Source organism: Lactuca sativa, chromosome 6 (genome assembly GCF_002870075.4).
Source record: "Lactuca sativa cultivar Salinas chromosome 6, Lsat_Salinas_v11, whole genome shotgun sequence".
Classification (NCBI taxonomy): domain Eukaryota; kingdom Viridiplantae; phylum Streptophyta; class Magnoliopsida; order Asterales; family Asteraceae; genus Lactuca; species Lactuca sativa.
In genome coordinates this window covers 201,990,349-202,016,041 of record NC_056628.2, presented here as the reverse complement: position 1 = coordinate 202,016,041, position 25,693 = coordinate 201,990,349, and the positions used below count along the sequence as shown (strand labels likewise).

The window sequence follows — 25,693 nt, the reverse complement described above, 5'->3', positions numbered from 1 at the left end:
ATTAATATCTTAGTTAGTAAGTATTGATGAAGTACAAACACTTGTCCAAATTGATAATTTTAGTCCATAATCCAATTTTTTTTTTTTTTATTTGTATCGGTCAATTAGAGTTAGGTAGAGATTAGTCGGGACCCTAAATTATAAAAGAATTTGTTTAAAATTAAATAAATATAACTAAATACCAAAGTCTGAATCACTATTATATGTTCGGATACACATCAAAGGTATCAAAGTTTATACAGACAGCTAAAAGTTAAAACAAATAGCAAAGTCTTATTCATTTTATGTTCAAATACATTAGAAGGTCCGTATTAGCATGATACGATGAAAGATATAGAAACTTAGTTATCGACGTGATAAGAGACAGAGATGTAAAGTTAGAATTAGAGAATTTAGTTTACCATTTGCGTATTTCATTTTTCGATACCATTTGACATTTTGACATTTTTTTTGACCATATAGACGATTAATTGGTCACCGAGCTCGATCAGAATCCTCCTAATATGACTGATTAGCATTAATTGTAGATGAATTGAGACCGCCAAATAACTAATCGGCTGCATATACCGATTTTTACAAGAAGTTATAACATTAGCATTTTGATCATTATAGCATTTTCAATTTGTTTGCTTACGAAAATCATTTCTCAACCAAATCTTTGTTGTCTTGCTTTTTTGTTACATGCAGATGTGCCTAAATCGAATCCGGATGTCAAAGTATATTATTTTTCATATATCAGGAAAGGATAAATCGTATATGTTGGATACGAATCAGATACCCAAAGTTTTTGAAATTGGATTGGATTTTTTATCTAGTTCTTTTTATTTAAATTTATATTCCAAAATCCAAAATCTAAATAAATGTCAAACCGTATTTTTTTCATATCAGGATATCGGGAAAGGATAAATCTTATATGTTGGATACAAACTTTTTGAGATCATATTGGATTTTTATCTAGTATCTTTTTGTCTGAATTTATATTCCAAAAAAATCCTACATTTTCATCCAAAATCTAAATAAATGTAATCTAAAAATCTGATCATTTTTAAACAAAAATTAGGATGAATTTGGTTGGGATTATCCCAAATCCAGTTGTATCATATTGGGCTTAAAAAATAGGCCTTCAGATTTTTATTTTCTTATATTTATCAATTAAAACATGACACCATATTACATAACGATTTTGTATTACATCTAAAGCATGACACCATACTACTATTACATATGCTATTATATGTTTGCATCAACATTTAACAATAACATTATTATTGTTTTTTCTCATAGTAATCATCATATTATCATGTTACAGCAGTGGCATTTTGAATTTATTCCCCTATGATACCAATTCCTATCTTGGAAAATTGAACTATTTATCTAAATGGTTACTAATAACAAATCCGAATTTAAAAAATAAATAAAAAAAGAAAAAGAAAAACATCCCAATCTTATCATTTAAAAAATGAAAAGCTAATTCCTGTTTTAATAGATAAATAAATAGCAAAAGAAAGTTTTGGAGCTTCTTGGAAGAAGTTGATAATGTACAACATATAAATAGCGCAGCTACATTGTCCCAACCAACCACCACCACCAAACATTTTCATGGGAAAATTATATAACAGTCAGTCACTTGTGACCCTGGGTGTTTTGTTATACAACCCAATCTATCAATTATATAATGGTTTTCACATTGCCTAAAAGACTAATCATAAAAAGCTAACCAAAATTGCAAAAAGAAGACAAAGTTTATAAATGTTTTAATAAACCCATCCCATCATCAAGACTCATTACCAGACCGGAAAGTATGGCACCACCTCCACCACCGCCTTTGCAATGGTACTTACTGTACAGTATGCTCTCCCACCACCACCACCACTACTCCTATTTCAGTTTTATCATCCATTTGCTTCTTGTTTTTTTTCAAGATCCATTTATAGCGACCTCGGGGCCCACTGTTAGGGTGTTTTTATCATCGGTTTCCTTATTTGGAGCAGTATCGCCCTTATCTTTATTGTCTTGAGAAGTGTAAGTGTTGGAAGGCAATACGGCTTGACTTAGAGTTGAGCATAATGTGGCAAACACGCTTTCTTTTGATTTCATTGGGTTTTTAGTGAGCAATCGCTTTTTGACAGAATCGGGTTGTTCTTGTTTGGAGATTTTTCTTTTTAATCGGAATTGGAATTCCAGGCTTCCTTCATCCTCTTGTGTTTTTTCGGGTTTGGTTTTTGGGGGTGGCTTGTAGTCTTCATCATCATCATCATCATCGTCTTCATAGTCAACCAGTCCACCTGGCCTAGGACTAGCACTAGAAAAAATTTTAAAAATAAAAATGTTAAAACTCCAAATAGCAACCTACTTTTGCTTATTTGTTTGTTGCTATTGTTTCCTTCTATTTCAGTATTTGTACTTTGAAAAATCCAAATGATTATAGCCAAGACAATGTTCTAAATTATCTAAAAAATCAAATAAAAAAGTTTCCAAGTATGAACATGAAATAATAAAAAAAAAAAGGAAGTTACCTATACCTACCTTAAAGATGATGATGATGATGATCCATTGGATAAAGTGGGTTGTGTGCGTATCCTTGTTGTACTACGAGGCATTGATGCAGATGCGGAATCTTCTTCATCGCTGTAAGGAACACAACTTAGATCTTTCTTAAAACTTAAAACAGATTATGCACACGCACATTTCTATTTAGGAAAGACTGAAACTTGAATCCATAATTACCTTTTTTCTACTCTCATTGGTAATCACAAAATATTGAATGGTATTGACTAGGTATACACGAATCCACTATTTCAAGTTTAAATGCAAGAAATAGCTGCGTGTTATAAGTATTTTATTCTACTTCCAAATATTTTCTTGTCAAATGTCAATGCATTGATTGAACTTTGAAAAGTCTACCACATTACAGCATTGTACTTGCACACAAAAAATTTCTTATTATTATACTTTGAAAAATCTACCCAATTATAGCAGCAGGGAAAACTGCTTTTTATATTTTTCAAATACGAGATATCTGGTACTATAAAAGGTGAAGAAAGTTTAAGATGTAGAAAGAAAAGGAAAGAAAAGAATACAAGTGTGATAAAAGTTTTGGCCAACTTCCTCAACAAAAATCAAAACTTTACACCCAGATGCACAAGTATTTGGAGTGAATTTAACTACACACTTTTTTATTGACAAAATTACCATTTCTTTTCTGTCCTAACTTATTAATGACAAAATTACCCTTTTTTATGAGATAACCACAAATGAAGGGTAAGCCTAACAGTGAAACATTTCATTAAACTAGGTCGGAACGGAAGACAAAATTTTATTTTTATTTTTATTTTTTTGGGAAACCATAATGTGAAGAAGTAAATGATTGAAGCATATTCAAATTCTTGACTAGGTGATGTTTCTTTTTGACTTAATGGACTTATTCCATAAGGGCGTCTCTTTTTTACTTGACACAAAAAGAACAGACTTGATGTAGAAAGTCAATAAAAGGAGACTATTTTTTTTTTGTTTCCTTCTATTTCCCACATTTTCTCAAATTATCTTTTGATCTTTATTTCTCCAAAAAAAAAAATACCTGTCCTCATTGAAGTAATCCTCCTCTTCCTTCTCAAGGCCGCGCTCATCTACACGTCTTCTAGTGTTGAGTGCATATGGCCCATTTTGATTGGTCACCTGCTCCATGGCCTGCAAATTCCAAATCCACACATACCATTTGATTCATAACTTTTATAAATAAATGTAAAAGAATTTAATTACCTGATCATATCTAACTTTCAGAGATTGAATGGAAGGTAAACCATCAAACTTCACCAACTCCACCCAAAATGTTTCAACCAGATATTTCATTAGCGTCTTCAAATTTTCCTGCATAAAACTCACTCTCTATGTCATCATACCAAATAACATAACTTTAAAGATATTAAATACTACTATTTTGCACTTGTGAAAACAACTACCTTACGGATATACTCAAAAAGCTCCAAAACTGCAGAGTTCAGTAAATTATAGCGACTTCCATTATCAACAAAAACATCTACAATCGGTTTCAATAGATTGTTTTTTCCCATATGATTCATGAGTTGCTCATCCTGCAAAAAAAGATTACATCATCCAAGTGCCTGAAAGATGTCTCCATCTAACTGTTTACAAGCATGTCATTATTATTAAATATTAATCCATACCAGCCACAAGATAACTTTTTTTCCAAAAAAGTCAAAATAAGGCCTTGTTTCTTCTTTTCTTCATCAAGTGTTATTTGGATAAATGATGTTTAAAAATAAGACTTGAGAAAATGAAGACACACTCGAGGAAATGGAAGAAAAGAATTAATGAGGGTAGATTTGTAAAAGGTTAGGAGTTCATGGGAATTTACTTACTTTAAGTGAAATTAGAGTTCGAATGAAGCGAATAGCTGCAACCACAAGATACTTTTCCCTTCTACAAGTCAGACTTAAAACTTTCTCTATTACGCCACTAAGCAAAAATTTGGACCTGAAAACAAGAAAAGATGGATGAATTTACACAACTCCCAAACTCTGAGTAAAATTTTAAAAATATCACAGAAAATTTATTGAAGTACTTACTTAATCTTATAAGGATGTTGCAGAACACAAAAGCATAAGAGGTCATATATGTTCAAAAGTATTTCAGGCTTGATGCTAGTTTGACTATGCAAACTTCCATTGGAATCCGCGGATTTATGAACAGCATATGGAGGACATGATGATGATGATATGACATCAAGTAGTTGATCCAAGTGCCTCTCATAGAAAACATCAACAATAGCATCTCTCTGCAGCAAAATCAAAAACATCAGAAAGTAGGTTGGATGCAAAGTTTTATGAATGAAAAAGATGAAGTTCTAGACAAGGGTAACCACTCAGCAACAAGGAAATATAATAAGGCCTTGTTTCTTTTTTGGTGTCATTAAATGATGTATAGAATACATTTGAAACTTTAATCGAATATTGTAACTTTTGACTTAATTGAAAAGTGGTCTTTTATTTATATGTGCAAAAGACATTTCTCATCATCGAAAATAGCCTTATAGAACAAACATTTCAGCTTGTCATGAATCGATATAACTCTAACTCATGGTTAATACATATCTTACTGATGACAAAAAGTATAAATAGCCTACACACCTGTCCTGCTGGAGAATATGTATCCAAAAGACTTTTAATTATCTCAAGAAATTGGCAATGCATATCATCCCCAAAATCTTTAAGCATACCTTTTACCTGTAACAGAACAAATATCTGCCTTTGTTATAAAAGTTCATGCCAATATCAATTTTTTTTTTAAAAAAAAAAAGGCCAGATATACAAAAGATGATTAGTGATTACATACCAAAAGCCCAATTAGTGAGACACCTTCCTGGCGACTAACATAGGAACGCAACAAAGCTGGATCTTGGCTCACAAAAAGCATGAGGATGTCTGTCCTGCATCCATCAGATTTTTGTTGAGAGTTATGTTAAGGGTCTTTAGGTCTTTTCATTTGTGGTTCAAATAATAAAGTTTGTTAGTAAGGGCAATAAGGTAGTTTCTTCCTATTAGGTCGGCGATAAATAGAAGGGAGGGAGAGTTTGTAAGTATCTTGAATCTATTTTTGTTAGAGTGATCAGAAGTTAGTTTGCAATATAATCATTCAATTCTTGTTCTACCATAAGTAGAACGAAATTAATGCATTATATAAATCAATGAGTATGAGAGATACAAATTGTTTACCCGGTCAGAATGAGCTTGTTATCATCACTCTGCAAAATATCACCAATCACTTCAAATATGCCTTCAGATACGAGATCCCTAAAGTGTCAAAACATGTTAAGAAATTAGAATTTTTACATAATAAAATGTTAAAGTTGAAACTCAGAAAGCATACCTGAACAGCCGGAGTTGCTGGACCATTTGTAAGCTCTTGCTTAGATTACAGAATTCTTGCAAGAAATATACCTAAATCATAAACAAACATATATACTTATTCAAAAAGATTAGGTTTATGTAGTGTTTGGTATATGAAATGCATATAGTATAATCTTTACCAAATTCATCTTGGATTCCGGAGTGGTGGAAGGCGATTTTAACCTCGTAAACAACTCCTTCATAAAGTTTGCATCATCTTTCAACAAAGTCACAACCTACACAAGTATAAAATATATATCAGATACTGAATGAAAGTCAAGGCTCAAGATTTTATACAAAAAGAAAATGTAATAACCTCCTCTCCTCACCATTCCATTGTTTGAGTGGACTATGGAATTCAAGCTTGCAGCTGTCGCCTCATCCAATACTCTAGACAAAACAACATCCTAACAAAAGCAACATATATCAGGATTCTATAGGAATTAGGCAAAAAGAGTAATTACCTCCTTGAATACATTCAAGAATTTACCTTCAGGTAACTGACTCTGTATGTTTGATGTATCTTTGATGAAGCTAGGGGATCCTTAATTGGTATTGCCTACACAAGTTAAGTGATATGTTACATTAGAAAAAAAAAATGTACTACAAACTGAAAGAAAATCTTTTTGTTTCTCATCATCCTTCACAGCATAGCTGTCAGTAAAAAAAAATCAATGGAAATAATTACCTCCTTGAATACATGTGCTTTAAGTAAGTCACGATGGTGGACATGAGGTACATCAGGGTCATCTACACAAGAATATATAGCAGCATCCATCAATTATAAATTTCTATACCAATAATGATATATTACAATTATAAATTTACTTTCAATCTTCGATAACACAAATGAGTTGATAGATATTTCTACACATCAATTAAATTACACTCCAAAGAACCAACAGAAGAATATGAATTCTGAACTAAAACACAGATTTAAGACGGAGGTACAACTTACATTCAAGACATCCAACAATGTCCATGATTAGTTCATCAGAAAATATTTTCTCAAAGATCTGTGGACTATTGAGGAGAACTGCAATAACAATTTATGAAATCAAAATGTCAGACTAGTTGTTCCATATTAATTATAAAAAGTAATTAGAATTTGGGTATTAACTGATCCCTCTGATAATTTTGTATATTATGTGAAGGCCATCATAATTCTCCAAATCTTCACACACTCTGAACAAATCCATCAACTTGCGGAAAAACTTTTGCTGCAAAGGTTATAATGATTTATAAAAAAAAGCATTAACCTTAGAATAATAATAAAATAGAATACTATGTACATTTCATAATAATTTTATCAAATACAGTGGCATCATATGGATAAACAAATATGCATGTTTCTCTATATTTTTCTGAGTGGAAAGAGATTGATAATAGCATACATCATGTAGTATGAGCTCTGTCACACATAACTGATCAGTAATGCTACTGTCCACCACAACCTGCAAGATAAAAGCAATTGTAAAAATAGTGTTAAATGTAAGAAATAGCAATTTACTTTCTTTAGCTGTTTATCATTGCATGCTACTTTCATTTCTTCCTATTACAGCATTGTGCTTTGAAAAATCTACCTGATTATAAGCTTTATACCAATGTCAGCCAAAAACAAAACAATTTTCACTGCTATAACAAGGTAAATTTTTCAAAGCACAATGTCTAATGAGAAATAAGTTAAAAGTAAAATGTTCCAACTGGATAGATTTTTCAAAAAGTACATTGTCCTAATAAGGAAAAAATGGGAAGTACAATGTTGTAATAGAAAAAAAAGGATGATATAATAAATAAATAAATGGAAGTAAGTTGAAATACTTCTTGCATTTAGCCCTAAGAAATATCAAGTTGCTACAGTGAAAAGTGAACATTCAAAAAATTCAGTGTTAAGAAACAGAGGGTTTTTCTTCCAGAAACATTATCCCAACAATTACCATGATTGTTAAAATATAAAAAATTAAAAGAAAATTTTAGATTTTTGGCCCAAACCTTAAGAATTGAAGGAAGCGTTGACAGCTCTACCTCAGGCAACTCCCTCAGCTCACTGTTGGCGCCATGATATGTCTCATCTGAACAAGTAATATAATGGAATATCTATCAAAGATCACATACTAAGGGCAAAATTCCTTCCTATTTTACCCTCCTTACAGTATAGCTCAAAACTGAGATTCCATATATATATATAAATCACAAGTACTTACTATTGAGGGTATTAAAATGTAGATTCCGCTGTACATTGCAAACATGATCCCTGCATAAAATTAACATTTAAATCAATGTAATCAAAGCTTAAAAGAAATTTAATGGAAATACATCATAATAAGATGTATTTAGTGTTTACCATATGTAGGAGCACCCTGTAGTCTCTTGAAAGCTAAGAGCTAGTTCACTTGAATACTCTGGATCCCTCCATGAGATTATTGTATCTTCTTGCTTTCTATATATATCATCTGAGCTAATCCGGTGCACAAGCAATGTTTCATTGTCTTCTTCATCAAGCACAAACAACCCCAAATCTTCAGATCTCTGATGGAAGACATTAGTTTAAGTGTAAACTTTTAGAAAGTAACTTATGGTAGTAAAGTTGATGTAGACAGAAAAATTCAATCTTTATATGTTTTAAAAAAAAAAAAAAACAAAAACAAAAACAAATGATGACAAACCTCTAAGTAGTCAATGGTGACATGACCAGTCCCTTGATCATCCCATTTTCCATCATCATTGAGTCGGTATACCTTGACACGCTACATATAAAGGTTGCAGGAAGAACCATTTTATCATTATGAGAAGTTAATACAAAAAAGCAATGAACACAACTAAAAAGTCTACAAGAAGTCAAAAAGAACAACAAAGACAATTAAAAATAATTTTATGACAATCAAGTGCTAATACTAGGACAAACATTATAAGAAAGTTGGGAGAAGATGAGTATTCATTGCCATAAATCCTATCAAGGAGTCAAGAGCTATCTGAGATCTAAAAATATTGTTAAAATGCTCATTTATAAAGCATGTTTTCCACCAATGGGAGAAATTTATGTACAGATATATGCACTAATATTTAAATATAAAATTAGTTTCTTTAACTACATATTCTTATTCCCTGTGTGTTTGTATATGCCTCTAACCATTGAAATGGATACAAGTTCCTCTTTTGTGCTTCCAAAAGAGAGCCACTTTCTTATTTTAATTTCCGATTCATATTTTACTTTCCATTGCCTGTTTCCTCAACATGAGACACCTCCAAGACCACATATAAAGATACACCATTGGTACAGAGAAAATAGAGATACTTAATCTTGATTTATGCAATTCAAAGGCATCCTCTTCATCTATATGCAACTAAGAGAAGTTCAGGTTGTTCCAAGTAAGAAAAATTCAGTCACCTACAATGTTGAAAGCAAGGCCACATGGCCAACTGCCCGAATTTTTAAAGAAAACAGCCAGACAGCTAAAAAAAAGGTCTATCATACAATTTCCCATACGAGGTCTATGCAGAATCGGTTTCATTTCATGTTAACACTTGACTATGTCCAACCATCAACCATCACAATAAGAAGGGTTTCCCTTATTGTCCAACTCTGAGTATGTTAAGATTGAAATAAGGAATATACCGGAAACTAGAATTAGATTGAAAATTCATAGAGAGTATCCAGTGAGTTATAAATTTCATTTGCCACTATACTCCTAAAGTAAGTTCAACTTTTCACTAAAATCTAGTTGCTTAAACTACCACCAGAGATCCATACTTTCACACTTTGCATTCTAAAAGGAAGCACACACACACACACATAATAATAATAATAAAAAACCATAGTAGCAGTACATCACTTTCATGTTCAACTGGAATATATGGGATAATCAAGAATCAGGAGGACTATAAGGCATGTTTACATATAAGATGATTTGAAGATAATACTAAGCTTGAAACTTATATGGACAGCAAACGAGCTTACAAAAATATAAACTCCATTCTAGGGCAAAATAAAAATCAAAAACTAAAGTCCCGCGCATCTATAACCAAATAAACAATCCAAAATATATGCCCCTACTTATCTTTCTGACATCTGACAAGAACACAAAGATATAGCCATATAGCTTAAAATTCGACATCTAATGAACTGCAAAAACTTCAACACGAAAAGGAGGTATTAATAAGAATCAAGCAAAAGAAAAGGCAACAGAATTACGTCAAGACAAGTAACAGAATTAAAAAGATAAGCAACTGGACTGACCTGCATCGAAGAATTATTGTTAGAAGTAGTTGTCTTCTCCGGCGCTCCCATCACAAGTCAGTCCGCTTTTTCTCAGAAATCGACAACAATAAAAAGTTGAAGATGATTCTTGCAGTATACGGGTAAATTAGGGTTTTTTTATCAAAAAAATCCAACAAAGGGAGAGGGAGACAAAACAGAAGAATGAAACTGATTCAAACAGAGATGAAGAAAATCAATTACGTAGATACCCTAACCGCCATTGATGTAGGAGTAAGCCTTTCTCTATCTCGCTCTCTTCTTCCCCTCTCTCTCTCTCTCTCCCTTCTGTCTCCTCTCTCAAGCCTCTTTTTTCTTTTATTTTTCTTTTTTATTTTGGCTTCTGTAAGAAGGAGAGAAGCATCCGTGCTCAGCCCCCGACTCTCTTTGGCTTGGCTACAGAAAAATATACATATATTTTTTTTTCTTTTTTCTTTTTTTTTAATCACATTATTGTATCTCTTTCATCCCTTTATACATTTAAACTAGTTTAAATTTAAATCGGATGATATTTATATTTTAAAAATTAGCATAATTTATGTTAAAAAATTAATATATCGAAAGGCATTAAATTTTGAGATATGAACGAAAGTTTAATTACGAATATGGATATATGAAATTTTAGATAGAGATTATGAGATTATAATTTGAACGTATAACTTTATTGTATCTTATACAACCTAATCACATATTTATTTTATATATACTTGATATATCAATTTAAATCGGAGACTAAACAATATATGAACCTTTATGTTTATCCAAATCCATGTATATAAATATGCTTTTATTAATTGTGTATAATTGTTTCATCAGAATATTCAATTATAATAAAATACAACTAAAAACATATATTTCGAATTTTGTGGATACTATGGTCTATCGATATCCAAAATTTTGAAATTTTACTATCAACATATAAATATGTATTTAAAGTTTTGGATAGTTTAAGATTAGGTTTCAAATTAGTATATTTTTTCCATTTGTGATTATATGTGTATTATTGTGTATATGGGTATTTTGGAAATTTCAGTTTTTGTTTCAGGTACAGGTGATCGCGGGAAGGCAAATGCATGATCGTACAGCTCCTCATGTTTATGACTTTGTTTCTGGGATACTCTGATATTATACTATTTTCAAAACAACTTTTGTAATGATTAATCGTTTTGAAATGTTATTAAAAGTTTAAATTTGGCATGATTTTTATGGGTGTTACATCATGTTGATCACGATAAAGTTTAATTGTATCACTACAAGCTTGAGAATAGAAAGTTTCACTAACCTCTTTTGTGGCAGGTGTGTAGGCGAATTGCAGTTCCATCATCTCTTCTTCGGCTTCTTCCACCTTTGAATTTTCACTGATCTGTGGCAAGTTGGCTGCTTCATATCCTGTTAGATTTAGGGTCTGCATTTGATCCTCCCAGTTGAGGCTTTGTGCCACCATTGCCAAGTTAGCTGTTTTATTATTGGTTGTAGCTCCTCTGTTGTTCCTAACAGTCACCATCGTCCTATCCGGATTGTTCCTGGTGTCTGGCTTGGTGCATTCACGAGCAAAATGACATGGCCCGTGTCAGTTGAAGCATCGTAGCTTGCTATTGTTGAACCCTACCTTCTTCTCCACGTTCATTCCTCAATTGTTCTTCCCTGTACGTTGAGTAAACTTTTTTCCCTAAACACCGCCATAGCAATTTGCCATGTGAGGTCCATCTCTTCCACGTCCTCACGGTGAATTTGATCCAAATCTCCAACCATAATTGGAGGTACCAAATCTCCTGCCATAAGAGCATTGTAGCATTTCATAAACCCATCCATTAAAGCCATGTTCTCTTCAGCTTCTTTGGGAATTGATGAAGTCTGAGTTATGGTTGTGACTTTAGCATTTAAGCCAAAAGAATTTGAGGATGCTAAGGATTGATGAGGCACAGTATGTTGAGCAGAGTAGGTTTGTTGAGTTGAGAAGGCATTATTTGAAGAGATTCCTAGATTTGCAGTAGAGTGGGAATTCACATGATTGATTTCACATTGCCTATCATCCATGTCACACGCCTTGATTATGGTCATCACTTTAGCAAGGGTGAGGTTGCTCAATTCTCTAGTCTTCTTGATCACTGTCACATTCATGTCCCAACTTCGTAAAAGAGAATTCAATAGCTTATTGTTAATTTTTTAGCGTGGTATATTGATTCCAGCTGCACTCATCTCAGTGGTGAGGAGTAATAAACCTTTGCAGTTAAACTTCTAGAAATTCTCCCATAACATGATTAAATAAGTTGAACATTTATCGAAGCAGGTCGTGTCTGCTCTACCTCATGTCCTCGTTTCCCTCATAAACCTCAATCAAGGCTTCCCATAAATCTTTTTGCAGACGTGTATTCCCTAAATCCTTAAACAATTTCAGGAGATAAGGCCATGATAATAGTAGCAAGAGCTCTATCATGTTCTTAAAACTTTTCAAAATCCTCATATGTGTAGTCCTCTATCTTCTTATCAATCATAGTTTTAGCTTTGTCGTCCACAATTGTAATCCTGACCGGACCTTTAAGAATGCTCCTCCATATCTTAGGATCCTCCATTTTAATGTATTTTTCAATTCTGAATTTCCATTTCGGAAATCCATCAGCAGACAATAGTCGAGGAATACGAGTGGTAGTCCCTATAATCGAGTCCAACTCTTGATGCATTGAACTGATGTATTCCATTTTAAACTAGTAACTCCGAAAACGTCCAAAAATAATCAAAGATTGACCGTAAACATATCCGAAAAAACCCTTTAGGCTTAGTGTTGACCGTAAACTTGAACCTTGACCAAATAACCTCCGAAAACACTAATCGTTGACCGTAAACTCCGAATTTTGACCAAATAAACTCCGTAAACCCTTTACGCTAATCTTTAACCGGAAACTCCAAATTTAACCAAAAATAGCCTCTGTAAACCATGATTTGTTATTTTGAAATTTTATCCAACACCCTTAAGATTTGTGAATTAGATATATCAGTTCAAGTCTAATCCCGATAAATTAGAAGGATATATCTGAAATTCTGATGAACACGAAGAATGCCAAAACCAATTTCACAAAGAACACAAGAATAATAATCAATAAAAATCTAAAGTTTTAAGATTATGATTTTTCTGAATAAGTAAATACTCCCAAAAACAGCAAAAAAATGATTCTAAAGTTCTTGAATGCGATTGATACCCGATATAGCTATGATACCAATTATAAGTCCCAATATTATGGATCTTATACGATATTAATCTAAATTGCTTAATGAGTGCGGAATGTCAAGTAAGAAATGATTCAAGAACATGAAATAACTTCCAATGCACACGATTCTATTGACAATAAATCGTCTGGTACATGAGAATTCTAAAGGGAGTCGTGAACCAAAACAATGAGAAAAACGATTAACCCATATACGACTGAAAACACTAATATATATATATATATATATATATATATATATATATATATATATATATATATATATATATATATATATATATATATATATATATATATACACCAAGTACAAGACCACAAAAGCCCAATCCATTATGACCGTAAACACTAGGTGATTACGGTCAAGCTAACCGTGAACATACACAAGCCTATTACACACAATAAAATCTAAGCCCAAGAACAAACACATTATGAGCCCAACATAAACCATAAAAATATGACCCAGCAGTAAAAATTTCCATATTTTAATTATTGTTTATATTATTTCATATTATATTATCTTCAAGATGTAGTGTAAAGTGATTAGAGTTTATGATCTTGTGATATTTAAGTTGCTTTGAGGCTTTTTATTATTGTCACAAGTGTTTCAAAAACTTATTTGATGATCTTGTATTTTAAAATAACAACCTATTTTTCAAGACAACCAAAACATTAAATATCGATGACTTAAGACTTTTTTGTATTCTATAATTTTATATCAATGTATTTTCTCGTTTTATATCATTTTTTAACCTTATGATTAACCTTTATTGATAATTAATCAAAACGATTAACCGATAAACATCATTAACCATAAATACTAACAATAAATGGTTACTTAAAACACATTAACCGATTGTAATAATTATGGACGTGTTCGACAAACTAGTTGGCATTTTGTTAAACATTATGTTAGATAACTTTAGATTTGAAGCGTTTTATTTAGAGGTTGTTTGAGTATTTATCTAAAAACTTCTTATTAATTTATTGACTTCTTGAAAAGTTAGTAAGTTAAAAAAATGTTTGAATACTTAACTTTTAAAACTATTTTTTGTTTAACATTTGAAAATGATTTTTCAAGAAGTAACAAATTGTGATTTTTTGAAATGACTTATAATTTACTAGGATACAAAACAAACAAAAAACAATTTTAAGCTAAATAATTTTTAATTTATTAACTTATTGATTTTTGTCACTAAAAAACCAATCCATTTTTTTAAAATTAAATGCTAAAACTTTATAGTGTCAAATCAAACTTTTTGTTCAAAACGAAACATCCGAACGCTAAAAATTAAAAGCTCCAAACTCTTAATGCGAATTATACCAATAACTTAGGGGTCGTCTGTTTTGTTTGATTCATAAGGAATTGAAAGGAATTGGAAACTAAAATCCAATACAAAACGTGTTTGGCTTACAAAAGGAATGGAATATGATTTCCATAATTACTTTTTAATTCCGTTAATGAAAGATTTCCCATTCATTCCCTGTTTATGAGGAATTCACATTCTGTTGGCTTATCTTTTTTTTTTTTAATTACACAATTATCCTCTCATATATATGCGATTCTAGTAAACAAATAAACTATGTGATTTTTCATATCTTTTCTACAGTTACCTTTTTCTATCGATTATATTTTTCTTCAATCGGTATTTGTCAAAAAAAATCATCTATCGATCATAGTCATTGTACTGTCGTATTTCATCTCTGGCTCGTCATTCTTCCACTGCTTTGGTGTATCTATCATCTTCGTTTACAGGTAAACATCTCATGTTCAATTTTTCTGCAATTAACTGTGTTCAACCATTTTTTTATATATTTGTAATATGTGATTCATCTTTGTCTGATAGAAAATAGCATAATTTTTTAACATTTGTGGTGCTTACTACATATCTAGTTTCTTTGTGTGAAGTATGAACAATTTTCTTTACATGCTCTGTACGTTTATTGTTGTCATATTATAAAATTTATTTTCTAATTCCTTTGTAAAATCAGCAAACCAAACAGAAAACAGATTTCATTCCTTGTCCTCCAAACACATTTCAGCTTCTAGTACATTCAGATTCCAATTCCTTCAAATTCCAATTCTTTTGACACATTTCATTCCTTTAAAAAATATTCTGCGAAACGCCACCTTAGATTTTATCCAATCAAACCAAACATTCCATACATCTATCTATACATAATGAAACACCTTCGTAATAATGTATGCATGTAACAACATTCTAAACGGAAGTAATTGGGTCTATCCAATTATTGGAGACAGATCAGCAAATCCTCCCCCATTCACTCTATCCAATTAAACAGTCTCTCTCGCCCTCCTTCACCCCCTTCCTTCCAATCACATAAATGCACTCCTTAATCTCTACATCACCAATTTCTCCATCATTCGAACCCTACACTTCACTCACCGCACTTCCTTCTTAATTCTCCGGCACCCTTCAGTTTCTGTTTCTGCGGTCTCAGGCGAAAGGTTCTACAGTTATCTCAGCCCAAATATAGAGTAGTTAGTGCCTTATCTCAAAGAAGACCGGGAATTACGTTACAGCAGCTTCGCCAGGCAACAATGGAAGTCCTCCAAAGTCTTTTGATTATGTTCTGGTTATAATCGGAGCGGGAGTTGCTGGCCATGGTGCTGCATTGCATGATGTTGAAAAGGTTAGAAGAAATAATTGTTTAAATCGCACCACATAAATAATTGCAGTATTTTTCGTATTATAATTATAACATGGCATGAAAATTGCAAGGATTCCTTGAGCATAATTTATTCATGTTATCTATTGTCAGAACTATAAAAAATTGATTTAGATTCTCAGTCTTGTTCAAACATCCTCAAAAGTCGAGTACTCAGTCAAAGGTTGCATAAAATATTGACATAATGATTAATCTATAATATCCTTGGACATGTCGAAGTTCATACTCCATAAATAATGAAATATATACCTAACCAGTCAAAGGTTGCACACATAATTTGACTATTTGATGACTACATATGATCGAAAAGATAAAAGAAAGCAAATTTAACTCCAACAAAAATGACCTTACACATAAGATGATTGATTGATCCCTACTTGCAACTGATGCACAGAACTTTGTTGAATTTAAATGAAATCAGTTTATACTATGACAATAGCATTTTAAGGTCATTTCTAGCCTTTTCATGATTGAGGTGTAAGATTAATAAAAAAAGGTTATTTTTATCAAGTTTTAGTACATGACAGGGTCTAAAAACAGCTATCATCGAAGGTGATGTGATAGGAGGAACATGTGTAAACAGAGGATGTGTTCCTTCTAAAGCTCTTCTTGCTGTTAGTGGTCGCATGAGGGAACTCCAAGATGATCATCACATGAAAGCTTTAGGCATACAGGTAATATAACTTTGACAAAATTGCAAAAATGGTCCCTGTGATTTGCCATCATGGTTAAAAATAGCACTAGAAAGTTTATGTTTTGGCTGTTTTGGAGTTTAATAGGTGTCAGGTGCTGGATACAACAGACAGGCAGTAGCTGATCATGCAAGTAATCTTGCTTCAAAAATTCGCAACAATTTGACCAATTCACTAACTGCACTTGGTGTGGACATATTGACCGGTTTTGGTTCAATTCTGGTAAGCCTTTGACTAAAATACTTTTGTTGATATCAATATAATATAGTTTTGACATATTATACTGATTATCAGGGTCCCCAAAAGGTGAAATATGGAAAGGATAACATGATAACTGCAAAGGATATAATAATTGCTACTGGATCAATCCCTTTTGTCCCTAAAGGCATTGAAGTTGATGGTATATAAATTTTTATTTCACATAAAAATTAATAAAGATCATAAGTCTATTAATTTTTTTTATCATTCTAAATAACTGCAGGGATGATACGTCCCAAACAAACCGCTTTGGTCGTGTTTATCAGAGACGCTTTAAGAAAAGTTTAAAATAAGATAATTATAAGTTATAGTTATCTAGTTATTATTGCTTAGTTATTTTATTATTTAGGAATCGGATGTTTAGGACTTTTGGTTATTTTAGCAGGTCACTATAATTGGTGCACCATAGGGAGAATTGTTTCTTTTATCGATTAATTAATAAAGCCGTGAGGTAATTTTGGAGTTCTTCCTGTGACTCGAATAACAGGAACAGTTCATGGGAATACCTGTGATCATACCAAGGGAAGACTGTTGTTACAGGTGATCATGCTCTAAAATTGGAGTTTGTTCCTGAATAGATAGCCATTGTAGGAAGTGGATATATTGGACTTGAATTCAATGATGTGTACACTGCACTTGGTAGTGAGGTGGGCCCTACAATCCTCTAGCTTCAACTTATCAATTTCTATCAACTTAAATATTACAAAATGAATAAATAGGTCACATTTATTGAAGCTCTTGATCAACTTATGCCTGGATTTGATCCTGAGATTGGCAAGTTAGCTAAAAGGGTTCTTATAAATCCACGAAAGATTGACTATCATACATGAGTATTTGCTACCAAGGTAATTCCTAGGTTTATTTGTTTATTTGAGTTCCATTATATTATATGCAAAAAGTCACATTGATTTTGTATTATTATTTCAACAAATCACCCCTGCAAAGAATGGGAAACCTGTCATGATTGAGCTTATTGATGCCAAAACAAAAGAACCAAAAGAGACACTAGAGGTAAAAAAAACTGCAACTTTTGACCTATTCAAGTCAATCCTTAAAAGCTGCAATTTTTATTCTATTAACATCAGTTCATGTCTCACCTTTTTTGGTGAGACAAAAAGCTGCATTTTTTGTTATATTGACATCAATTCTTGTCTCACCTTTTTTGTGTGATACAAAAGCTGCAATTTTTGTACTATTAGGACAAGAATTGATGTCAATATGACAAAAATGCAGCTTTTTGTCTCACCTTTGAACATCGGTCTTTGTTTCACCTTTTTGGGGGCAACATAAAGCTGCAATTTTTGTGGTCTTTGCTACTTGTGTAGGTAGATGCAACACTAATTGCCACTGGAAGAGCTTCATTCACAAAAGGTCTTGGATTGGAAAATGTATGTTGCTTAAGGTTAAAATAGTAAAATATTAAATTAATATGAGACTGGAATGGACAAGGCAACAAGCTTTCTAGGGCTATTTCTATGATGAGAGTGAAATTGACATTCACGTCTTTTCGTGAGTCTGTGTCCTACCTTTTTGTGAATTTTTGTCCCATTCACATCAGTGTCAGTTAGATGCATGTTAGACACAATACAACTAATAGGGCCTACATGTATAATTGTAATGGTTGTTCTGTAGATCAATGTGGAGACACAACGTGGTTTTGTTCTTGTTGATGAGCATATGTGTGTGATTGATGCAAAGGGAAACCTGGTATGTTTCAATTACCAATATGATCTTATAATCAAAACATATTTGGCTAATTGGTATTTGACAAAAAAAAAAAACTTTAAACTTTAGGTTCCTCACTTATATTGCATTGGAGATGCAAATGGCAAACTGATGCTTGCTCATGCTGCTAGCGCACAGGGAATTTCAGGTAAGACTTTTTTTTTTTTTTTTTTAATTCTCATGAAGTGTTGTCTAAATAAGATGGTGTTTAAAGTATTTGATTATAGCAAATGAAGTGATTTGTGAATGGATTTGGATTGTTTGAAATAGTTGTTGAACAAGTGAGTGGAAAAGATCATGTTATGAACCACTTAAGTATCCCAGCAACTTGCTTCACCCATCCTGAAATCAGCATGGTGAGATTGACCGAGGACAAATTTTTAAATTTAATCTTCTAATAACTTCTACCTATAACTTTTTTTTATACATCTTTGGGTGTAGGAAATGTTATGAATTATGATTATTAATTAAATTAAATGGGTATGTAATTTGTGTAGCCTCAAGCAAAAAAAGAAAAGTTCAAGATAAGTGTCGCAATGACAAGTTTCAAAGCCAACACAAAAGCTTTGGCAGAAAATCAAGGAGAGGGTGTTGCCAATGTTTTCTTTTCTTTCTTATTATTTCTTAACAACCCTACTCTTTTTCTTAGATCAATATTATTAGAAGTAAATGACCATTTTACCCTTACCCTTCTGTTTATAATGAAAAATAATTGTTTATTTGAGTTCATGCATATTGAGAAAGGAGGCTTTCCCCCATCAAGATCAAGTCCTATTTTAAAGATGATGAATGAATGGATGAGATTGGTTTTGTATGATTATGCAGTTGATATATAGGGCGGATACAGGGGAGATACTTGGAGTGCATATCCTGGGGATGCATGCAGATGATCTTATCCATGAAGCATCATATGTCATGGCATTAGGCACTCGCATTCAGGTGCATACATCTTACATCTTTCACCTTCATTTCCTAATGCATCCAATGTCATGGCATTAATTACTTCTCTATAATATAAATATATTTTTGCAGGACTTAAAATATGCAGTTCATGTACATCCCACCCTTTCAGAAGTACTTGATGAACTTTTTAAATAAGCCCAGGTGAGCATCTCATGTTGGAATCCTTTCCAATTATAGCAATGCCATCCAAATACAATAAAAAATTTCACCACAGTTATAGTTGGGTATATTTTTCAAAGTATAATTTCCTAATAAGATTTTTTTTCTTTTTGAAAAATACAATCCCTTAATAAGAAAGTAAGTTATTATTTCTTGTATTTAGCCATATAAATTATGGTCAACTCTAAAATCATGTCAATGTAGATGAACGCAAGCCGGTAGCAGTATAATTCAGGCAAAATGTAAGCGGCTTACATCAAACAACTGCATATGTTCATATGTAATATGTTTACATTTTGTTTATATTTGAGAGTTTTTTTTAATTGTAAATTCTACACAAATTTGACGTTTGATTCAATACTTTTAGGTTATTCTAAAGAGTTAAATGCAAGAACTAGCAATAATATACTTTCATTGATTTGTTCATTGTAACATTTTACTTTTATTTCTTCATATTACAAAATCTTACTTTGAAAAATCAACCTAGTCACAAGATTGTCATCCAAACATGAATGTTTAAAAATATTATAACTTGGTAGAATTTTCAAATTGAAATTACAGCGGTGTAATAAAAAAATTGGTTTTCTTAATTACACAAAAGGCAAGGTGTTGATTGTCATTGTTATATTATAATTATGATGCATTGTTCAAACTTTGTAAACTATGATTACGACCTTCAATGCAAATTAATAGCACAAAATGCTGATAACAAACCAATCCCTATCATAAAACAGGACAACGTTTTGACCCCACTATAGAATCGCAGTCATTCCTAAGGAATAAAAAAATGTTTTTATTGCAAAGCACTTGTATTTATCTTTTAGCATACAACTTAGAAAGGCAAAGTTTTTAAATGTTATGTTGTTTTGGGTTTGAATTGGCATAAATTTAACTAGTCACAAATTTTTATCTTGGTATAAATTTGACTAGTTGGAATATTTCACTTTCTAATAATCGATTCATCAAAAAAATAATAATAAACTTTCTAATTGGAAAATCAAGATGCTTTTCATTATAGGTGAGCCATGCTTATAAAAAACAGTTTTAGGAAGGAAGCCTTGGCATGTAATTCATGTCGATTTCAAAGCCCATTTTAAGATGACATCTTTCCTTGGATAAAAGAGGAGAAACGAAATTTTGCTGGGTTATATAAAAGAAAGAGTAAATTACACGAATGGTCCCTATGGTTTAGGGTAATTTGCATGCCTGATCCCTAACTTATTTTTCTAACTCGGACCGTCCTTACTTTTCGTTTTTGTTTCCCGGTTGGTCCCTATTTAACCTAAAAAGACTATTATGCCCTCATTAATTTTTTTAATTAAATTTATTGTTTTTTATTTATTTATATTATTAAATAAACAAAACCCAACGTCATCCCACCCCACAACCCTCCTCTTTCACCCTTTTCATCTCATTCTCGTTTTCCACCTGATGTATCTTTGTATCTCTTCCTCCTTGCAAATCCAGATCGATGATGCTTTCTTGTTCTTTCCGATGGCCGACAACATCTGTTATCACCACCCCTTCGTCGTCGTTGCTACAACTTGGAAAAGGGACACCGGCCGCCGCTACTACTTCCCGGAAAAGAGACCCTGGCGATCTTTCATATCCTCTCCACTGGATCATCAACAACATGCAGGTCCATCTTTGTCGGCGCTCCCACTGCCGCCCTATGTTCGACATCTTCACCCCTTAACCTCTGTTCCAAATTCAGGCCATCCCTTTCTCTCTCAGATACCATCGATACCAAAACCCACAAAAAAAAACTCAATCTGAAAAATCAAAACTTCACAATCACGGATTCAAGGATTTGTCATCTAAAATCAGAGATTCAAGGTAACAATCGCCTTTTCTTCCGGACTTCAGTCGACTCTCCCAGTCGACTCTCCCTCACTGCTAGCATCAGGTTTTCTTGAAAATTTATATGGTTACTGGCACTGATTTACCATCTAAAATTGATTCTCAGGGGAGATTAAGATAAGAGTTGTAGATCCAAGAGATGGGACTGAGTTGCACATCCATGAAATCGGGTTAGATTTCATGGAAATTTCAAATATTGGGAATGGATTTGATTCAAGTTTTTTTTTTATTACATTTATCAAGAAGAAAACCAAAAACTCTGATTTCGTTGATGATGGTTTCAAGAGATTCATCAGATTTGATTACATAGGTTTAAAATTTGGTTGTATCTTGATTAAATTGTATTTGATTTGATTCTATTTGGTGGCGGTTTACACGAAGAAGACGTAGTTGTCGAATGAAAATTATCGGGCAAAAAGGAATCAGCATGGAAGAAACGCGTGAGGGGTGATTTTGGTAGAGGAATAAAGAGGATGGGATCATTAAATATTAATAATTATATAAGTAATCATATAAAAAATTATTAAAAAAAACAGTAAGAGCAAAATAGTATTTTCATGTTAGACAGGGACCAAGGCCAGTCCGAGTTAGAAAAATAAGTTAGGGACCAAGCTCGCAAATTACCCCAAACCATAGGGACCATTCGTGTAATTTACTCTAAAAGAAACTTTTTACGTTTAATCGAGATCAATAAATTATTTGGACTTCTGTTCTTAATAAATAGAGAAATTAATAAAATTATATCAATATCTCTTGCATTTATAGAGCTCTATAATTAATAAAAAACAGTCATCAAGATATCATATTAAATCAAAACCAAATCTGACAAGTTAGATTCTTGATCTGACAACAAACAAAAATCATTAAAAAGATAAAACTTTAAAAACAAACATCATCTATTCTTCCTGGGTAGATTCAGCACCAGCCTGCTTGTTGTGCTTCCTTGCATACCTCTGGTTCCTCAAGAACTTGGGATCCATCTGTGTAGTCATACAAAAATCAATTATAATTAACACATTTCATTAAATTAAAGTAAATGACAGTTCTCTGATTATATGACTATCACGCATATTTAGGGGTGTTTGGATAGGAAAAAAAGAGTTGCTTATTGCTTATTCCCACAATAAGCTAACTTTAAGTGTTTAGATAAAATCCAGCTTATTAAGCTAAATAAGCTAATTTTAATAAGCATCTCTTCCCATGCTTATTGCTTATTCCCACCACAAATAAGCTAATAAGCAATAAGCCAATAAGCTAATCCAAACACCCCCTTAATAAAGTGTTGTCTTATCTAAGAAGTTGCTGCTTAAGAATGTTGCAAAACAACAAAGTATCAAATTAAGCACTAAACTATTAATTTTCTATGGTTATTATAAAAAAAATTCAGCATTTATGCTCTTGTTAGTAAAGTGACTCAAACTAAAACCACAATGTTATATGGTTATTAGGAGAAAACTGGAAGATAGTTTAAATAAATGCATTTACTTTGGATGAAAAGAAGGAAAACAGATAGCATATTTGGAGCTCATAAAAGAACTAACAAAACTATTCATGGAAGATAACAATCAGATTACAAAAATATCCACTGGAATAAAGGTTCAAGTTCAAAGTGGAAAGAGTTCCACTTTCATTTTAGGACTTTAGACTATTAAACAACTTCAAAAACTATATTTTTAATTCAAGAAAATCAAATTTATTTTCTTATTACTACAGCTAAAATCTAACCGATAAGGATTTAGTAAACTAAGAACTTAGTTAAGTAAATTAGATAATGGTGATTCTTTTCAACTCGACGCAGAAACAAGGAAAATGAAGGCTTTCTCTGTCAGTTTTTTGTTTTTTTTTTACAAATTTGGCCTCTTTTCAATGGGGAAAAGGAGCTAAAAATGTAACCATGAAAAAATGCGACCAATTTAATGAAAATAGATATTATGGAGAGGAATGCTTGAAGATTAAAAGGAAAACATCAGACAAATTTTCAAAGATCTGAGAGAAATTATGAATTTCTATTGGTTATGTTAATCATCTAGATATGTTACAAAATGTGTTGATAGAACTATAATGGTGAGTACCTAGACCCATTGCAACTAATCCTCTGACACAGTAGCAATAAAGATCAGACAAAAAATAATATTTATCAAACAAATTATGATTTTAAGCTTCTTCTCTTTGAGTTTAGTTAATATGAATGCTATTGATTTGGTGGGCTGAATGACAGTCAACCAAAAATCTCGCAAATCCAAACCCCAAGTGATTATAAAATCGGAAGACCTTAGAATACACGGACTATAATACGTACTAAGTAATTTTAGATAGATTAAATGAATGAACTGACCCCTTTGGTTGACGTGTGACGGTGTTTCCTCGGTTTTTTGATGCCGTTTCTGTGAGCCTTCGCCGACTGGTTGTGCGCCGTATGATTCTTCGACTTCGCCATCTCTCTCTATCAATCAATCTGTTCTCCAAATAACAGTAAAATCAGATCGAATACAAACTGGAAATGAACTTTTGCTATATAGAAGATCGATAGATCCGATTCATAGGTAAGGAACAATTAGTGAATAAATTAAGAAAGAGAGCGAGAGATAGAACAACCTGCTCAGCTGCTGTGGGCGGATTGAATTAGGGTTTCTACGAGATATGACAAATGGGGTTTGGAGTATTTAATGTTAACCCTAGTTTCTTCTTTGTAGTACAAGTTGGGCTGGAAAAAAATGGACAAAGAATGGGCCGTTATCACAAGGCCTGTTTTTCACAATTGACACTATTTACATACCTCTTTTCACTAATTTGTGTATTTAAATCTTAAGAAATTCATCATTTGTGCTTAAAAATCTTGTAGCTAAAAAAATAGTTAGCTCATTCACTTTGAAACTAAGCCTTAAAGGTTTGTTTATTCAATTTGATATCGATCATTGCAGATTGCATTGATGTCTCGTACTTATTTCGAAAAAAATGCAAGACACAAGTAAATTTTTTTTTTGGTAATATTATGTCTTTAGTTGTATATGCTCATACTAATTTTGTTTTATTTATTGCTTAAGATGTTTTTTTTTCTAAGTATTCTCATTTGCATCTACAAAAATTATGGTTGTTGCCAACGAAGATAGAGTTGAGTCTACCATCGATGTCTTACTCAGCATCATTATAATGGTAACTACACAACAAGGATTTTTCGAACAAATTTAGAGACTGACTTATTTCGATAGGATTTTTTGATCCTCATCTGATCTAACTAATGATTGTATGTATTGCAAAACATAAAACAATGAGAGGTAAGATTCCAATCAATAACATTGGTTCACACTATAGTTGGAAGCATGAAACCAAATATCAAGTTAAAGATATTTGACAACGATCTTTCAAAAGTTTTTTTAGCTTTAAGAAAACTTAAGTTACAGAAATACATCTGTTTAAAAGTACAAACTTAAAGTTTTTTCTTGGAACAAAAAAAAACTTATAATTTGTATGTTATTTCAAATAAAACTTAAATAAAATGGTCTGATCTAACTAAAGATCCAAATTTTATTCAGATGTATTGTAATTTGTACATTTCAGAAAGTTATTTTCTTTAAAATATTTTTACACAAATAAAAGTTATAACCTCGGTGTGTTTATATATATATATATATATATATATATATATATATATATATATATATATATATATATATATATATATAGGGCTAGGTTAATTTGTTTTTTACATTTATTGTGTGCTAGAATCCACCAATAGAAATTTAGTAAAATTAAATAATTATTTAATTAAATAAAGATAGATATTAAATGATTTCCATAATTGTATATATTAAATGATATCCATAATTATAATTTTTTTTATGGAAACTAATTAAATTCGTTCAGCAATAACATTTTTTCATAATGAATTCATATCTAAGTTTTTATATATGAGTTCGTTGTTTGTTTCAGGACTCAGTCACTTAAAATACAATAAAGTTTAAT

At 31.9% G+C, this 25,693-nt stretch overlaps 2 protein-coding genes and 1 pseudogene across 4 annotated transcripts; 1 reads left to right on the top strand and 2 right to left on the bottom strand.

The window, feature by feature from the left end:
• Positions 1 to 1,451: 1,451 nt before the first annotated feature.
• On the bottom strand, positions 1,452 to 10,552 carry LOC111914152 (uncharacterized). Of its 2 annotated transcripts, XM_023909899.3 has the most exons (23): positions 10,144 to 10,549; positions 8,573 to 8,653; positions 8,251 to 8,435; positions 8,111 to 8,160; positions 7,899 to 7,978; positions 7,301 to 7,360; positions 7,027 to 7,126; positions 6,865 to 6,942; positions 6,595 to 6,656; positions 6,397 to 6,465; positions 6,236 to 6,313; positions 6,047 to 6,142; positions 5,887 to 5,957; positions 5,733 to 5,810; positions 5,353 to 5,446; positions 5,148 to 5,243; positions 4,587 to 4,795; positions 4,380 to 4,494; positions 3,960 to 4,091; positions 3,760 to 3,867; positions 3,578 to 3,687; positions 2,527 to 2,628; positions 1,452 to 2,302 (listed from the first exon to the last, which is right to left on the bottom strand). In XM_023909899.3, exons 1-23 carry the CDS (start codon positions 10,192 to 10,194, stop codon positions 1,918 to 1,920), a joined length of 2,490 nt encoding a protein of 829 aa, XP_023765667.1. In that variant the 5' UTR covers positions 10,195 to 10,549; the 3' UTR covers positions 1,452 to 1,917. The 2 variants fall into 2 exon arrangements, with proteins under 2 accessions (XP_023765667.1, XP_052620781.1); XM_052764821.1 differs by lacking the exons at positions 1,452 to 2,302; positions 2,527 to 2,628; positions 3,578 to 3,687; ... (3 more) ...; positions 4,587 to 4,795; positions 5,148 to 5,243 and having other exon boundaries at positions 5,373 to 5,441; positions 10,144 to 10,552.
• Positions 10,553 to 15,741: 5,189 nt separating this feature from the next.
• Positions 15,742 to 19,816, top strand: LOC111914150 (dihydrolipoyl dehydrogenase 1, chloroplastic-like; annotated as a pseudogene).
• A 2,689-nt stretch (positions 19,817 to 22,505) lies between these two features.
• LOC111914149 (60S ribosomal protein L29-1) lies at positions 22,506 to 24,454 on the bottom strand. Of its 2 annotated transcripts, none has more exons than XM_023909897.2 (3): positions 24,326 to 24,454; positions 24,066 to 24,185; positions 22,506 to 22,710 (listed from the first exon to the last, which is right to left on the bottom strand). In XM_023909897.2, exons 2-3 carry the CDS (start codon positions 24,165 to 24,167, stop codon positions 22,627 to 22,629), a joined length of 186 nt encoding a protein of 61 aa, XP_023765665.1. In that variant the 5' UTR covers positions 24,168 to 24,185; positions 24,326 to 24,454; the 3' UTR covers positions 22,506 to 22,626. The 2 variants fall into 2 exon arrangements, with proteins under 2 accessions (XP_023765665.1, XP_023765666.1); XM_023909898.2 differs by having other exon boundaries at positions 24,323 to 24,438.
• Positions 24,455 to 25,693: the final 1,239 nt, after the last annotated feature.

Excerpts from the sequence above, each read along its gene's own strand:
- LOC111914152 (XM_023909899.3), bottom strand. The coding sequence starts at position 10,194 with ATGGGAGCGCCGGAGAAGACAACTACTTCTAACAATAATTCTTCGATG. Across the intron at positions 6,657-6,864 it reads CATTGTTGGATGTCTTGAAT|ATGACCCTGATGTACCTCAT; the intron begins GTAAGTTGTACC and ends ATTCTTGTGTAG. Across the intron at positions 3,688-3,759 it reads TGAAAGTTAGATATGATCAG|GCCATGGAGCAGGTGACCAA; the intron begins GTAATTAAATTC and ends TGGAATTTGCAG.
- LOC111914149 (XM_023909897.2), bottom strand. The coding sequence starts at position 24,167 with ATGGCGAAGTCGAAGAATCATACGGCGCACAACCAGTCGGCGAAGGCT. Across the intron at positions 22,711-24,065 it reads GTCACACGTCAACCAAAGGG|ATGGATCCCAAGTTCTTGAG; the intron begins GTCAGTTCATTC and ends ATGACTACACAG.